At 45.1% G+C, this 16,617-nt stretch overlaps 1 protein-coding gene across 1 annotated transcript in view; it reads right to left on the reverse strand.

The window, feature by feature from the left end:
* Positions 1 to 3,167: 3,167 nt before the first annotated feature.
* Positions 3,168 to 16,617, reverse strand: part of LOC310870776 (cadherin-6-like) — a 73,424-nt gene continuing 59,974 nt past the window's right edge. Inside the window, exons 8-12 of the mRNA XM_083782080.1 lie at positions 15,312 to 15,448; positions 13,886 to 14,007; positions 9,167 to 9,290; positions 8,530 to 8,781; positions 3,168 to 6,237 (exon numbers count right to left, since the gene is read on the reverse strand). Of these exons, the coding sequence (XP_083638206.1) occupies positions 5,678 to 6,237; positions 8,530 to 8,781; positions 9,167 to 9,290; positions 13,886 to 14,007; positions 15,312 to 15,448 (1,195 nt within the window). The 3' untranslated portion in view covers positions 3,168 to 5,677. The remainder of the gene's footprint in view (positions 6,238 to 8,529; positions 8,782 to 9,166; positions 9,291 to 13,885; positions 14,008 to 15,311; positions 15,449 to 16,617) is intronic.

Here is a 16,617-nt window from a genome sequence, read left to right on the forward strand (position 1 = left end):
ATGCTGGCAGTTTGCTCTTAACAGGCCTGACACACCAAGCCAACGTCAGGCCATCGAGTCGTCATTGAGTGGGCTGAGCAAAATCAGAGCATGAGAAGCAAGCAGGCAAAGCCAGCAGATCAAAAGAGGGCACACGGATGGATCATGCAATATTTACATACATGTGATGAACATGTTTGGTTAGCGTGTTTGCAAATGTGATCTGAGATCTATGCATCATGTCAGTATCGTGGTTAGTCACGATACTGTCAGTATCATGGCCAGTATCATTGTCAGTATCATGGTCAGTATCATGGTCAGTATCATGGTCAGTATCATGGTCAGTATCATTGTCAGTATCATGGTCAGTATCATGGTCAGTATCATTGTCAGTATCATTGTCAGTATAGTTGCAGTATCATGTCAGCATCATGGTACATGATACTGAATGATATCATGTCAATGTCAGTATTATGTTCAGTATCTTGGCCAGTAACATGGTCATGTCAGCATCATATCAGTTTCATGTCAGTATCATGGTCAGTATTATGTCAGTATCATGGTCAGTATTATGTCAGTATCATGTCATCTTACAGTATCATATGCTGTTACAGTCCTGTCACAGGGATGTCAGGCACTGTCACATCAGGCCTCAGACAACCCTGTGACAGGGCTGGTAACACATTGCTATGGTAACATAACAGCCTGACATTGTATACATTTCTAGCCCTACTTAATCATTGCAACAGGCTTTTGTGTAAAATCTGATATTTGGATTTGGATCTAAATTATGTAAGCAACACAACACACAACTAGACTGCACTCGGGTGAGGTGTCAACTATACTTTTAAATTTTCAAACACTGCCAAGTTTGAACACACACACACACACACACACACACACACACACACACACACACACACACACACACACACACACACACACACACACACACACACACACACACACACACACACACACACACACACACACACACACACACACACACACACACACACACACACGGTTGCCACCCGTCCCTTAAAATACAGAATCGTCCCTTATTTGAGAATTAAATGATGCGTCCCTTATTGAACCAATAAGGAACGCAGTTTGTTCCTTATTTTCCTAAATAGCCCCTACACGTCAACACTGAATTTAACAATAATGAACAAAACAAAACACAGTACAAATGGAACCAAATGGACCATCAGAGTTAAATTAACATTGATTTTACAATATGAATTGGGGTCCCAGAGATAGAATGCCGTTAAATGGGGGTCCGTATACTTAATGCATGTCAAACTGGTACTTGAAATTAAATGGGTTGAGAATCACTGTGTAAAAATCTTCTCTTATGGGGGTCGCTGGCATATATTTTATAATGGGCTGTTGATGTTGTTATGCTCATTTGGAAAACAAAATTCTACTTCAAAAGTTGTGGATAGCATACCATAAACAATAAGTTGAAGGGAAACTTCAACTTATTGCTTCAACTTATTGCTTCAACGTATTGCTTCAATTTATTGCTTCAACGTATTGCTTCAACGTATTGCTTCAACTTATTGCTTCAACAGGCGTAAATAGTGTCTCTTATTTCAATATCTCAAAGGTGGCAACCCTACACACACACACACACACACACACACACACACACACACACACACACAATGAAAGCAATGCTGCAAGCAATGTGTTCCTTAACCAACTTAAAACTGTAGCCGTTACAACCATGCAGCATTTCAAGCAACAAGCATGTAAATAAATAGCAATTTCACTGACCATTGGCATCTTTAACCTGCAAGTATCTTGAAGCTTCTTCTCTCTGGTGTTGTTTGTTTGACTGAATGTTTTCAGGTGCTCCTAACAAGCAGCGGCCATTTTGCTGCTGCACTCTGGGAACTCTGGGAAGTGTAGTTATTTTAGGTGTAATGTTGACCGCTCCATTCCTGAGTTTTGACAGTTTCCAAGCACATATATTCTCCAATAAATGTAGCCTATACAGCCCATTGCAGTGTTAATTTAACTTCGGGATTGTTGTACCTCAGGGTACGGCTCGGTTCAATATATTTCACATAATAATTATAATGCTACTATAATATAATATAAGGAGCATTAATCTGGGTCCTGGCCTGGGAGGCATACCATTTGGGGTTTATGATTCGGTCGGGAGCAGATGATAATCTTAAATCATGTTGTAGTCTGGTTTGTAGTCATCTGACTGGAACCTTCAAACCGGAATCAGAATGACCCAATCCGACAGTTTCTTCAAGTACTTCTTGGAATTGTTTGTTTGGTAGGCCTATATCCATATTTTATTCCAACTCGTAGGAGACTGGCGAGCCTAAAAACAAACAGGGGGGGACCATACTGCAGCAATAATTCATATTCTAATAATAATTCTCTGGTCCTCCTATAATTCCAACCTACTCCCAAAGTGAATGAAGTTGAAAGTACCATGGTGGAACATACACCAAGTATGAACGTCATATGGTTTCGAGCTATTACTGTGAACAAGATCTGCCACACACGGCCACCCACCCACCCAACAACCCACATACATAGATGCAAACGTGCAGGCAGCTATCATCACCCTACTTGCACTCTGCTGGCACAAGTCATAACAATAAAGCTCACATATTAATTGTGTGTGGGGGCGGGCCGGGCGGTAAGGACCTGAATGGATGTTAGATAGGGGGCATTGGCCTAAAAAGGTTAAGAAACACTACAGTAATTAGACCCTCCAGAAAAAAACGTGGGCAAAAATCCTTGATTATGCAATGATGTTTTTATGTGATTTTATGCTGGGAAATTGTGGAAAGGTGCAAATTATGCAGAGAATTTTGAAATGCATAATATGCAACAAATTGCGAAATATGCGGATGTTGAAGAATATGCAGGGTTTTATGGGATTTTATGTGCCGAAATATCTTTAAAGTTGTGAAATATGCGGGAAGTTTGCGTGATTATGGACCCTTTTTTATTTTTTTTACCCATACTTAATCTGCGCCATTTCGCTGATTATGTGGTATATTTGCATAATCTAATTTTTTAGAGGGTCTACCCTAAGTAATAGACGTTCGACAAAGCTGGAGGCACAGCGGTGGACATCTTACATTCTTTTATGTAAAACTTTACAGGCAGTCAGGCACGCTAATAATTTTCCAAACCCTTGTTTCACTGTAAAAGTTTTATTTTTGATCAAATTAAACGATTGTTCATCATACAGTACATCATACACGGGCGCCAGACTGCCCACAATGAGTTTCACACCTCCAACAATCACATTTAAAAACAGTGAAGCTGGACTTTTGTTTTGTTTTGTTTTTTTTTCCATTGTTGTGTCCTACAAATATATTTGGTACAAAAAATAAAAGAATGAATCACAATATAAACAAGAGCAACGTAAAATAATGCAAATAAAATCGTTTGGACACTTTTTGGCCAAAAGCCTTCGGAGCAGAACCACTTTCACAAAAACACGGCTTGTACAAGCTGCTTTTTTTTTCTTCTTTTTTTTATCCCCGAAAAATAAACACCATAGAAACTTCTGATATCAAATCAGAACGCTATGTCAAAGTGAGAGTCATTTGATCAGGACTTCAAAGTGATTATTTCAATTTCCTACTTGAAATTGTGGCGTGTAGCACTGGCGTTGCCTGTTATTTATTATTTATTTATTTCCTTTACTAATTGGCCTGACATCAAACCCAAATTAGCAATGTTATGCTTTCCCCAGTGCTGATTAATTATAACAATAAAGCAAACAAAACAACCGCCAACCAACAACTCCCTGATTGAAACAAAGAAGGTATATACTGTAAGTATGGTAATTCGGCTCCTGATGGTTGGCTCACCTCCTGCTATTGAAGGTCACTGTCTGAAAGGTCCGCTTTGCTTCTAAGCATCAACCATCCAGCAAAACAAATGCTTAGGTATAGGAACAGTATAGCATTTTATCACACTGCTCACACACAAAAGAAATAATTGGAAACAGCGGTGCCCGTGAAATTTCACACGACGGCAACAGATGAAAGAGAATACCTTTGGGTACAAGCGTTTTGGATCCAATTTCTGATGTATGTACATACATGGGAGAGAACAAATATAGATAAATAAAAAAGAGAGACAGAGGGAGCTGTAGAAACTGGGCCAGGAGAGGATCAAAGTTTAGAATGAGGATAGCAGTTCTTAGTTTCAAAGACATTCAGAAGCAACACTGGTTTTGAAGTTTGGGGACTTCTTCCTTTCCTCCAGTTCAGTGAATCCTGATGGATGCTTTGCATTTCGTTTTTTTTCACTCAGGAACATATATGCTTTTTTTGTTCATTACTCAAAGAAAAGATCCTGAAAAAGAGTGGCACAGTAAGTAACTATAAGTACAGTATGTTGTTCAATCAAAAGGTTTGACACCTATACAGTAGAGAAGCTGAGAGTAGATTATTTTTTTCCTTTCCCCGTGCAGCGTTAGTGATAAAGCCCCACGAACCAAAGTACTGTATATCTAAAGAAATGAATGCATTTTCTTTGTGTGAACTTTCCATTTGTATCGTCACTCCCCCAGAGAAGGCTGTTTAAAGCGGGGATCCTTGAGAGAGAGTGAAGCTCCTCTGGAATGGTTTGTACGTTTTACAAAAGAACAGAGAGAAAAAGCAAAGCGTATAAAAGAGTCAATCATCTCGGGCCCCCCCCTTCGTTCTGTCACCATGTCAACAGATGCCGGGGGTGAGGGTCGATAAGCTTGGAGCAAGGGCAAGAAGGGCACTTTATTCAACAACAAAAAAAAGAAGAAGAGAAATTCTTTTACACATATTTGATAAGAGGCAGATGTTTATGTCCAGCTCGGTCCTCACACATACCTCCGCTGCAGTTTATTGTCCTGCTTCCAAAAGCGCTAGTGTTTCAAACACAAAGGACACATCCCATTCACACTGATGTGCGACAGTGCGTGGCACATGTGAAATAACATGAAAATAACGTCGACGATGGAGATGGTGTGCTTCTGAGCATTTGGCAGGCCAGTTCTACAGGCTTAAAGCATGATAAAAAACAGTTGCTAAATACTCAAATCCCAAAGCCAATCACAAAAGACAAAGCTCATCCACAGCTGAAATTATCGCCTCGATGAGGTCTGCAACACAGACGTGAACTTTAGGCTTCAGGCATTGCTGCATCGGCTGCATACTTTGCAAACCCCACCCAGTGGGTTCCAAGTTCAGATATTTCCTTGCGAGGACCGTTTTGCTCCAGTCCCGTCTGCAATGGACTCGTGAAGATCTAGTGAAAAAGTAGTATTTGTATCCTTGGGAAAGTGACTATAATGAAGGCAGTTCAAATCCAGGCAGTAAACTCAAAATGTCACCGCTTTCCTCAGGGTCCAGTGGTCAGTGTTTGGGCTTGTTTCATTTGAAATAGTTCAACATGCGCCCGGATGCCTGGCTGCCCACAATACCAAGTCTAAAGTCGTGCCTGTGTATGTGAGTTGCCGATTATGAACACTTTATAAAATGCAAGTGACATACTGCAGATGTGTTTTTTTCCCGCAATTATTTTTTTTACATTTTGATTTGTTCAGACTGTCTCCAATATCGACACATGCCGAATCGTTCCAGACTGGCGTCGGACGCGTTTCAAAGTCATTCTGCTGTGTGAGCAACGCTCCCCGTATAGGTATACAAGTGCACATGCGGAGGCTTCGTTAGCAGAAGTCGCTGTCGTCCGCGCCGTACATATCGGCGAGTTTCCTGAAGCGCGGCCCCCAGTCGCTCAGGTAGTGGTAGTCCTGCTCGCCCTCGGACGACGCCGAGCCCAGCGAGCTCAGCGACTCGGCCACGGAGCCCGTGCCCTCGTAGGCGTACGTGGCCAGCGAGTCGTACGGCGGCGCCGTCGGGTTGCAGTCGTTCTCCACCACCCTCTGGTTGATGAAGTCGCGCACCTCCGCGTTGTCCCTGCCGGACGCGGCGAGGACCGGGGGCGCGGCCAGGCCCCCCCCGCCGCCGCCCCGTCGGAGCACGGGGTACGGCAGGGCCTCCGTGGGCATGATGTCGCGCCGCTGCTTGGCCGACTCCTCGAACGCCACGCCGGCGGCCACGGCGGCGTCGGGGTGCCGCAGCGCGCCGATGTCGAAGGCCTGCGTGTCTTCCTCGCCGCCGCCCTCGTCGTTGTAGCTCACGACGTTGTCACGCACGTCCTCCTTGGACAGGATGAGAGGCTCCTGTTTGCGCTGCCGCTTGAGCGCCGTGAACAGCACCACGATCACTGAAGAGACACATGAGACACAACAGACACGGTTAGAAGGAGACGGGATTCTGTACAAATCCCCCGTGTTCATTTTAACGATGAAAGTGCAAACATGTAAGGAAGACTATATACACAAATATATACGCACGCACACACGCACATACTGTATGTGACGTCAGCCTTTGATACCGTGGCAGACCATAACATTTAATTTACAGAGCCCCGTCCATGCAGGGAAGTCTGAATTTAAAATAAACCCCACCACACATGCAAGGGAAAGTGAATATACAAGCACCACAGATCACACCGTGAAATACGATTCACAAAGGGCATGAGTGCATAAACTTTGATGTGGAAATTATTTTGCCAGAGAGAGAGAGAGAGAGAGAGAGAGACAGAGACAGAGACAGAGACAGAGACAGAGACAGAGACAGAGACAGACAGACAGACAGACAGACAGACAGACAGACAGACAGACAGACAGACAGACAGACTACTGTAGTTTACTGATAAGGAGAACAAGGCAGACAGAGATGAACAAAAAACAAACCGAGTGAAGCAAATGGCTTAACGGAATTTTATTGCAGGAACTTGAAGCAAAGCCAAATTGATAATGGACACAATATGAATCAGTGAGTTGAGTTGAGCTAGTAAAACAATGGAATGAATGAGATGCATGCGCATGTGTGCATGCATTCATGTATGTATACATGTGTGCAATTTTGAGTGTGTGTGTGTGTGTGTGTGTGTGTGTGTGTGTGTGTGTGTGTGTGTGTGTGTGTGTGTGTGTGTGTGTGTGTGTGTGTGTGTGTGTGTGTGTGTGTGTGTGTGTGTGTGTACGTGCGCATGTGTCTGTGCGAGTGTGAGAGATAGAGTTGAAACTATTCAGGCCTGCATGATAACATTGCTCATCCTAGACTGGACATTGCATTAGGCTTACAACACTGTCTGCTCTCATCACTTGTGTGCATGTCTCCAAGCCTTTTGTGCGACTGTGTGCATGTCCTCTCAATATTTATATTTTTATATCTTTTGAATTGTTGTTGGAGTGTGTGTGTGTGTGTGTGTGTGTGTGTGTGTGTGTGTGTGTTTGTGTGTGTGTGTGTGTGTGTGTGTGTGTGTGTGTGTGTGTGTGTGTGTGCGTCTTCACGAGTATATGTGCTGTGTGCGTCCGTTTGGAAATTGCCGCATCTGTTTTCTCAGCAAGCCTTCTCACTCATGCGGATAGGTGTGTGTGCATGTGGTCCTGTGTATGTGGTCGTGTGCAACTGTGCATGTGTGCGTGCGTGTGTGCGTGCGTGCGTGCACGAGTGTCCTCGCTAACTACGTCTGCAATGACTGCACTTCCAGTGTGGCATAAATATGTATTCATTTTCCTGGGAGCGCATTGGACTGTGACCACCGCATGCATAAGAGGATAAGTGGGGACTTGCTGGCAGATGAGATGCATTCATTTCCATAGCGTTCCTGCTAGCTGCAGCATATTTGCCCACCACTGATCCAACATTGTTTTCCATTACGGTTAGATGATATAGGGATAAGGGCTTGCTTGTGTTTAATATGCTGCACACACAGACTGGTACGGCAGGGAGAAAAAAACGTGCTGATGAATTCAGGAGTCTTCAGCTTGGACGCACAGGAAGGACTGGTCGTGTGGGTGTGTGAGCACATGCCTGGGCGTTGGTGTTTACGTGACCCTGTGTGTGTGCACAAGCATGCATGATGCGTACTGTTGTACTTATCTGTTGTTTCCCAGTGTACACAAGCTCACTCAATGCGGAGTGACATGGTCACGCACGCGTGCACACACACACACACAGAATAGGATGGCTATTCTCACATCACGAACCAACAGGTATATGGCAGTGGTTTTCAACCCTGTTCATATCAAGGTCCATTATTTATTCTGCACCTGAGCCACGGACCACCATTTGATGAGATTTAGCCCCTCGGACCCAAAACTTAGTATATGTTGTTGGATACGATGTTGTCCACAATTCCATGCTGTATTGATGTTGGTACCATAGAAGAGATAGCAGGAAAGCATTTATAAAAAATAACAATTCCTCTAGTTGTGTAGGCTTCTTGTAAATTAAGTGAAGGGTACATTTGGTTTCATTTCACATCTTTGACTCAAGGGTTAAAGATCTATAAGGGTCCATTTGGTTAACAATCATCTCCATCATTTAGCTGATGGGGACCACCTGGAACCCCCTCAAGGACCACTGGTTGAAAAGCACTGGTACGTATATGGTGCAAACACACGTGCAGTGCGTGCGTGCGTGCGAGTGTAGCCGCGTGTGTACTCACTCAGCAGTATGATGACACAGAGCAGGATGGCGATGAGCGCTCCGGTGCTGAGGCCGGCCGAGCTGGCCAGCGCCTCGGCGTTGCACACCTCCATCTTGCCCTCGCGGTCGCACGTGCACACGCGCACGGTGAGCGTGCCCGTGCTGCTCTGCATGGGGTAGTCCCCGTCCGTGATCACCACGGGCACGAGGTACACGCTCTGGTGCAGCCGGCTGTAGCTGGCACGCCGCGTCAGGATGCCCGCCGTGTTGTCTGAGGGGGAGACCAGACGAGACAGGAGAGAGGCATCATAACGAGGTAAATAACGAGCGAGGCTGCATGGACTCTGTCAATCCAAAAGCAACAAATACAACTAATGTGAGTGAGCAAATTATTGTTACTACTTGTGTATGTGTGAGGCCCAAATGTCAGTTCTGAGACCTGTACTTCGGCTCGAAGTGTTACCACTTAAGAGTAAAGATTATTTCTGGGAGCAGAAAATGGTGTGCGGACTCTTTTTATTCTTGAACTATCACTGCTTTTGATCCGGCACCCAGCTCATTAGGTTATATAGATGTGCGTGTCTTTCAGCCTCTTCTGTCAAATGCCCCCATACAGTACTGTGCGTGCATGCGTGCGTGCGTGCGTGTGTATCTACCTCCGTTGTCACGGACGGTGAAGTTACTGCGGTAGGTCCTCAGGTCTTCAGGAGCCAGGCTGAAGAAGAACTTGTGTCCTGAAGATGGCGTGTCTGCGTCGACGGCGCTCACTGTCTGGATACGCTGTGGAAAACAGCAACAACACTCATTAGCTTACATACAGTACCTTCATTTACATTTAACACTCAGTTAACCAACTGAATGTTCAGAATGGTGCCATAGACGCTGTCTTTTATTAATCCATTTCTATTCCGTTTCTGTATTTCCGCTGAGAAGCACACTGAGCTCCATTGTATTTATGAAAGGTGTTATAATACAAATGCAGTAAATTTGTCAATCTTGGATGTATTAAATGTACATTATAAATAATAATAATAATTGATTCGAGCAGAAATGCAGGCAATCAATGCTGGAGCTGAATCCTGTCTAATTTATTAAAGCAATTTTGTCATCAAACAACTTCTGGCATTGCATGTCAGATTGCATACCATCCATGTGTTTTTTCATTGACTAGGTTATATCAGGTGATAGTATTTTTGTTTACTGTGCATGCCTTGTTCTCCTAATTCTTGAGCAGTTGCAAGCTTTTCACACACTGTAACAATGCAAAGGGGACAAAGTCAACAAGCCTAAGGCTGGTACAAAGCACGTCGTTGTCGAGCAACCGGGCACTTGATTAGTGCCAGTGTGTGTAATGTGAGCGTCTGTGTATTGTGCCATAGGTGGGTGAAAGCCAAGGATTAGTCTGGCCCGATCACCAGATTCAAGGGAAGGGAGAGCATTTCACTCACATTTATCTGCATGCAAAGAGGAAAAAAAGTATTTGGAGAGCAAGCAATGAGAGTGTGAGAAAGATAGCACCAGAGAGAGAGAGAGTGCAATTATTACATGGAGAGCACTCTTGATGTCTGTCCTCTTATCGTGAGTGATAAGTGGACAGACATTTTCATTTAGTAGTGATTGATAATATGTACGTAGCTCCTGTAGCAAATCAAAGCTCAAAGACCACCATGTTGAATCTCTGCTTTCGCAGTTTCAATTACAGGAATGAAACCCGCGTGTACAACCCATGTCCACTACAGGAGTGAACAAATACATTCTTTTTTAGGGGGTTGGCTAGAACATATTACATTATTCATTGAGGTATCCAATCAATATCACTTCCTGACAGGCGCAGAGCAGTGCCACCAGTGCCTGATGGTCAGATGTGGTCTGCGCAGTGTCTTTGGATGTGAGACTTTTTTTAGCATGACCCATCAGCTGCACCCAGCGTGATGTCTCTTGAGTCATCACTGATGTCAATCAGTTTGATCTCCAGATGTACTCGACGTTAGTCAGGAGTCTCAGGACGAGACAGCCTGGTCTGCAGAGGGGCCTTTGGAGCAGGGCTGGCGCAGGGCTATTAGTGCCTGTCATTAAAACCCGAGGATGCCTCCTAGCCAACGCACTGCAAGGTCTCGACAAGGATGTTAGTGTCTCTCATTAAAAGCAGTGCACGCCACTAGCCAACGCAAAGCAAGGTCTTGACAAGGAGCCACAGCAATAATTATCTTGTTGACGCAGTGGATTTGAGGCTTTTCTCCAGGATTGCCAACGCATCCTCCTGGCACCTTACACACACATTAACACACACACATACCTGCAGACGTTGTGCGTGCACTCACGCATTGTTACGACTCACTGAGTCTAGGTTGGTTATGGAAGAAGGCAAGATGGAATAAGCCAAAGTTGTTTTATTATACTTGACTTTTCTGTGGTCCCAACGTCCCCCTTGGATCCATCTGGATCGGGTAGTGGCTCATGACCACCCCCATGTTCATAGGCGCCTCAGCACCTTCCTTCTCACTCTCAGCGTCTGATTGATCGCCATCATCCTCCTGAACACCACCATGTTCTTTGTCTTGAGCGCCACCAGGCTCACTCACGGGCATACTCACCGCTCCCTCGCCAGGCAACACCAGCAGGACATTCTTAATGACCAAACCAGCCAGAACGTGTGTCTTTAGCTCTTCCTTACTTGCCACCTTCGGTACGGGAATCTTATAATGGAAAGCTATTTTGTTCAAGTCGTCTTTGCGACAAGCATCCAACTGCATCAACGTTGGGCTGTTTACAAATGCATCCAAGTCAAATGGAGGTGCCATCTTTCTCTCTACCTGCGCCTTTACACAAACTTTCTACAACCGTATGCCACTAAAAATGAAATAAATATATAGTCACATAACCAGGTTCCGTTAAGCTCCACGAGCCCCCATTCTGTTACGACTCACTGAGTCTAGGTTGGTTATGGAAGAAGGCAAGATGGAATAAGCCAAAGTTGTTTTATTATACTTGACTTTTCTGTGGCATACAGAGTGAATCGAATACATATAATACAGGTGAACAGGGTGAGCAGGCTGAGCAGGACCTTAAAGGAACGAAAACAACAAAATACCCTAACACTGTACCCTATACTAGACCCCCTCCCAATACTGACTATCTGACTGGTACACAAAAGAAAACGCTAACTGACTACTCTATTCTTATGCCTACCATCAAACAAAAGTACAGGTGAAGGTGCCTGCCTAACTAGCTATAAGGTGACAATGGTGAAATACTAATATAGGAAATACTACCTGCTCGTGAATGACTCACAGTTATACGAAAGCACTTAGAACTATAAGTATAGCACTTGGTAACTCTCTCTTTACGAGGTTTCTGAAAGTATAGAATTAGAATATAGAATACAGGTTGAATGAACTCTCTTCCCTGCACGGAGGGCGCGCTGTCACTTCCCTACTCTAGAGACACAAACAGTCTGACAGCGGCCCGGAACACAGTCTTCAGTTTGGCTTTATGCCATCAGGCGAGACAGGGTGGAGGCGCTGGTTGGACGCGCAGGATGGGAGGCGGCGGCCAAGGGTGGAGCGTAGGGAACGCTCCCCACCACTGGCTGCGCAGGACGGATCTGCAGGGACGACAAACAGGGCGCGCGCACAGACAACTAGAAAAAGTGCCCTTCTGGGCACAGGTCTCCACCAGGATTTCTTCCTCAGCCTAGTGGGAATATGCGTGCACAGTTTCATCGCAATCGGACGCTGTGTTGAGGAGTTGTGGCGATTTGTACAAAGCGGGCTACTCCTGAAAACTGTAGGAGCCAATCGTGGCCAATCAGGATGGAATATGAGAAATCAAACAAACCTGCCTTGATCACATGACTATGGAGATCATGTGTACCGATTTGCGTGAAATTTGGATAAAATCTGAAGGAGTAATAATAGAAAATGTGTTTTACATATGTCGGCCTCCTGGTGGCGCTATAAAGAGCAGATGTGAAAAATTCCAGCCAAAGGTTTTTCCTTGGCCTCTAGGGAGTTGGCATACAAAGTTATCCACAGATCCGTGCAGTTAGAGGTAAAAACACTTTTCGGCCAGTTATAGCGCCACCTTGAGGCTGAGTTGAAATTGTTCATGTGGCATTTCGTCCTCGGCCTAGTGGGAATGTGCGTGCACAATTTCAGGGAAATCACGCGATGTGAAACTGAGCACTCCTGTGAACTTTGGAAGCCAATCTTAACCAATCAGGATGGAGTCTGAGAAATCTGAAAGACCGGTTTCGTTGAATGGCTCTAGAGAGACTGTGTACCAATTTGTGTGATGTTTGGACAAAATCTGTAGGTGTACTGTGCAAAAACTTGTTTTGCACAAAGCGGCCTCCTGGTGGCGCTATAACAGGCCGTTCTGGAAAGTTTGGGGCAGAGGTTCATCGTTGGCATCCAGGGAGTGTGTGCGCAAAATTTGGCATCGACCGGGTTAACGGTGGCCGAGATTAGCTGCTCACGGACACACGGACGGACGGACGGACGGACACACGGACACACACACGGACGGACGGAGTGCAAAACATACTCTCCCCACATGCCTTCGGCCTGGTGGAGACAAACAGACATATAGCAGACCCGCGCCCCGACATCCGTAACACGCATACACACACAGGCAGCCAGGCACACACACAAATGCCAGACAAACGCATAAACAAATACATCCAGAGCCTGGGGGCGGGGGGGGTGGGGGCCTTGAGATCAAATAATGATGAATAACAATGACAGACAGATAAAAGGGCAGAAAGGATGAAAGGAAGAGGGGATGACAGGATGGAAGGATGGAAGGATGATGAAGATGAGAAGAGACTAGTGGCAGCGAGCATCTTACTAAAGAATGTGTGTGTGTGTGTGTGTGTGTGTGTGTGTGTGTGTGTGTGTGTGTGTGTGTGTGTGTGTGAGGGTGTGTGAGGGTGTGTGTGTGTGTGTGTGTGTGTGTGTGTGTGTGTGTGTGTGTGTGTGTGTGTGTGTGTGTGTGTGTGTGTGTGTGTGTGTGTGTGTGTGTGTGTTTGTGTGCGCACGCACCCGTATGCATACATATGTATCTCTTAATTGATTTGTGCAGCCATTGTTTGCATATACAGTATGTACAGTTCATGTGTGTGAGCGTGTGTGCGTTATGCTATGCACATATGCTTGTATATACAGTATATATTTTTGATTGTACCAATGCATTATGCATGGGACGTTGCTGAATATGTGCATTAGTTATGCACATTTGTCTAATGGTTTATTTATGCGTGGTTTGTGTAGGTCTATAGTATGCATGTATGTTTTATTGTGTAGAATGTTTGTGTTTGTGTTTGTGTGTGTGTGTGTGTGTGTGTGCCTGCGTGCGTGCATGCGTGTTCTGTTTACCTGTCCGGCCTTCGTCCTCTCACAGACAAAGGACTCATAGACGGTGGCGAACGTGGGAGCGTTGTCGTTGATGTCCAACAGTCGTATGTGGACGGGAACGTGGCTGGTCTGTTGATGGTTGTCTGCAAAGCAGAAGGCACAAAGTGACATTAATTAGTTTACAATCATAAGCTTAACATTCATGAAATGGACATATGGTCGGTCACTTTCAAAGTAACATATGTAGCTATACACATTTTCACAGCTATAAATTGCATTTAATCACTTCCGTGGAAAACAGACAATGTTTTTTTCTTTGTGCAGCACTTATATAATAGTCAACATCATTAGTGTTTATAGGAAAGCTAGTGTAAATCAGTCTATTTGTATGATCCGACAATGAAAAGGTGTTTCTTTTTTAAAGGAGCCATGCTCTAGTGCAGTGGTCCTCAAAGTGGGGTCCAGGAGTGTTCCTTTTATTATTAGGGGGGTCCGAATGGAGTTATGGGGGGGTCCTTGAAATGAAAAGGTCCAGACCGTTCTACTTGCATTTGGTCAGAGAAGATAAAGTAGCTGTGTGCTTTAACTGGAGGTGACCAGAGATAGACACACAGGAGACACGTCCTCCATCTTAGTCAGCAGCACCCCATTGACCTCATAAAGTTCACAGGGCGCCTGACCCCCGCGGCTCTGCTACTGCCTCACATGAACACATTCATCTTCATTCTACCGTGTTGTCGACGGCCTCTTCTTCTCCTCCATTCATTCCTTCATTAAAAATGTTCCTTTCGTTCCGTTTTAATTCGTGTTTCTTGTCATATCACTGAGCCCATACTGCCGTTTCTGTCATTTCTCCTTTGCCGCTGGCTTAGCAGCATATTGGCGACTGAGGAAGCCAACCCATTTTCAGCTGTTGAGCTCGAATTAGTGCTGCTAGCTGTTTTTTTTTTTAAATCGTGTATATGAAATTTGACTGCCTTCCCAGACTTTAGTGTCATGCCAGATTAGAGATACTAAAGTCTGTCCGGGCGAGGGAAATGATATGTACAGTAAGGTATTCCAGCTTCTGCCAAGTCCTGCTGCGTGAACGCATGAGCAAGGCATATAAAACCCTATACCGATTCACTTACTGTACGGTCTACTGGATTACAGCTAAAGGTCAAAATATTACATCACATCATGCTACTTATGCTTATGCAAATCAGCTCTCTCTAAACTGTTGCACACAGCATGACTAAATCAGTGTCAACCAGGTGAACACTATTATGGTCATTTCATAAAAGGAGAACATGTGGCCATAATAGGCGAACACCTTGTAGATCGACTATTTGACATACCGTACAACATAGTCTACAGGGTTTAGGCTATGTGGTTCTAATCTCTAAGGCAATGAGTGCGCTTCTTTTGCACAGCGCTTTTAACTCCATTTGCAGTTATTGTGACTTACTGTACTCTGAGGCAATGACGGATATGTTGTGCCAGGCGTTCTCCTCTCGGTCCACGGGCCGCAGCAGGATGACCGAACCGTTCCCCGCGTGGACGTCGAACAGGCGGTCCATGTCCGTGCGCCGGTCGATGGAGTACCTGGAACAGTGAGTAACACGGTGGCTCAGTTCAGCTCAGTTCAGTCTTGTCCAAATGGCCTGATAAAGGGCCAGAGAGAAGCACTAGGCTTGTCGGGCCCTACCCCTGGGGTCTTAATTAGTTCCTTTCGAAGCAAACATAATATTGACTTATTGTGGCTTACAATCTGTAATGGAAGTCAAAGCCTTGGTCGACACATCCACGCAGACTGGTAACGGAATGATTCAGTTGAAAATCAATACCAAAAACTCTCATCGGAGGGGTGTATTCTCAGGCTCCGAAATCTAATTGGACAAATTAAAACCGCCAGCAAGGTACTAATGTTTTCTGCTCAGCCAAAAGGCGCAGATGAATCAAAGAGTGGAGGAACCATTTGAGAGATTGAATCAGGCCACTGCACAGGACTGTACGCCGCCCGCTTCCATCCCGCCTCGTTTCTCTCAGGCTAAACCCTTTTGCAGTCTTTTCAGAACACTGTGATTTGGGCTGCAGAGATGCTTGACAAGACGTTCTCAGTGTCCATGGACTGCTTTATAGCCTTCATGTGACTGCTCATTGAGGTCTCTCTCTCTCTCTCTGTCTTTGAGAAGCCGGTAGTTGCTGAATTCACTTATTCTCGCTCACAGCACCGCACAGATAAAAGCACCGAGCCGCCTTCACTTCTCCCTTCTTACAGCGCCAATTACGGCGGAGTCAAAACAGCCCCGTGCGCTGCACTGGAGAGACACGAAACACGGCGCCGCTCTGGCACACGAAGCCTGGTGTCAAAACGGGGCGGTGGAAGCGCTGTTCGTGGTTACATGTTTTTTGTCAATTATTTCATTGAAGAACGGCTATGTGGGGCTCTGTTGTACGTCCATTCCGACTGATATTATTAATTTGTAGTCTTCCACTAATCAAAATATACCAGTGCATATATGCAGGAACACAACAGGGCCTGCACTCGCACGCATGCACGCACGCACGCGCGCACACGCACACGCACACATTGTCTTAATTACTTTTCTATGGGCTGGAGTCTAAATGATCCTCCAAGGAGGCTTCATCATAATTAGGAAACAGTGAGCAATAAAATAATAAGTCAGTGTGACAACGTGGATAGATGGTACAGTCATGTGGACAATGAGCTAGCGCAGGAATAATTGCAAAGTGGTGTTTGTGCATGTGCG

The sequence above is a fragment of the Protomyctophum parallelum genome, assembly GCF_964188405.1.
Source record: "Protomyctophum parallelum genome assembly, chromosome: 14".
Lineage (NCBI taxonomy): Eukaryota > Metazoa > Chordata > Actinopteri > Myctophiformes > Myctophidae > Protomyctophum > Protomyctophum parallelum.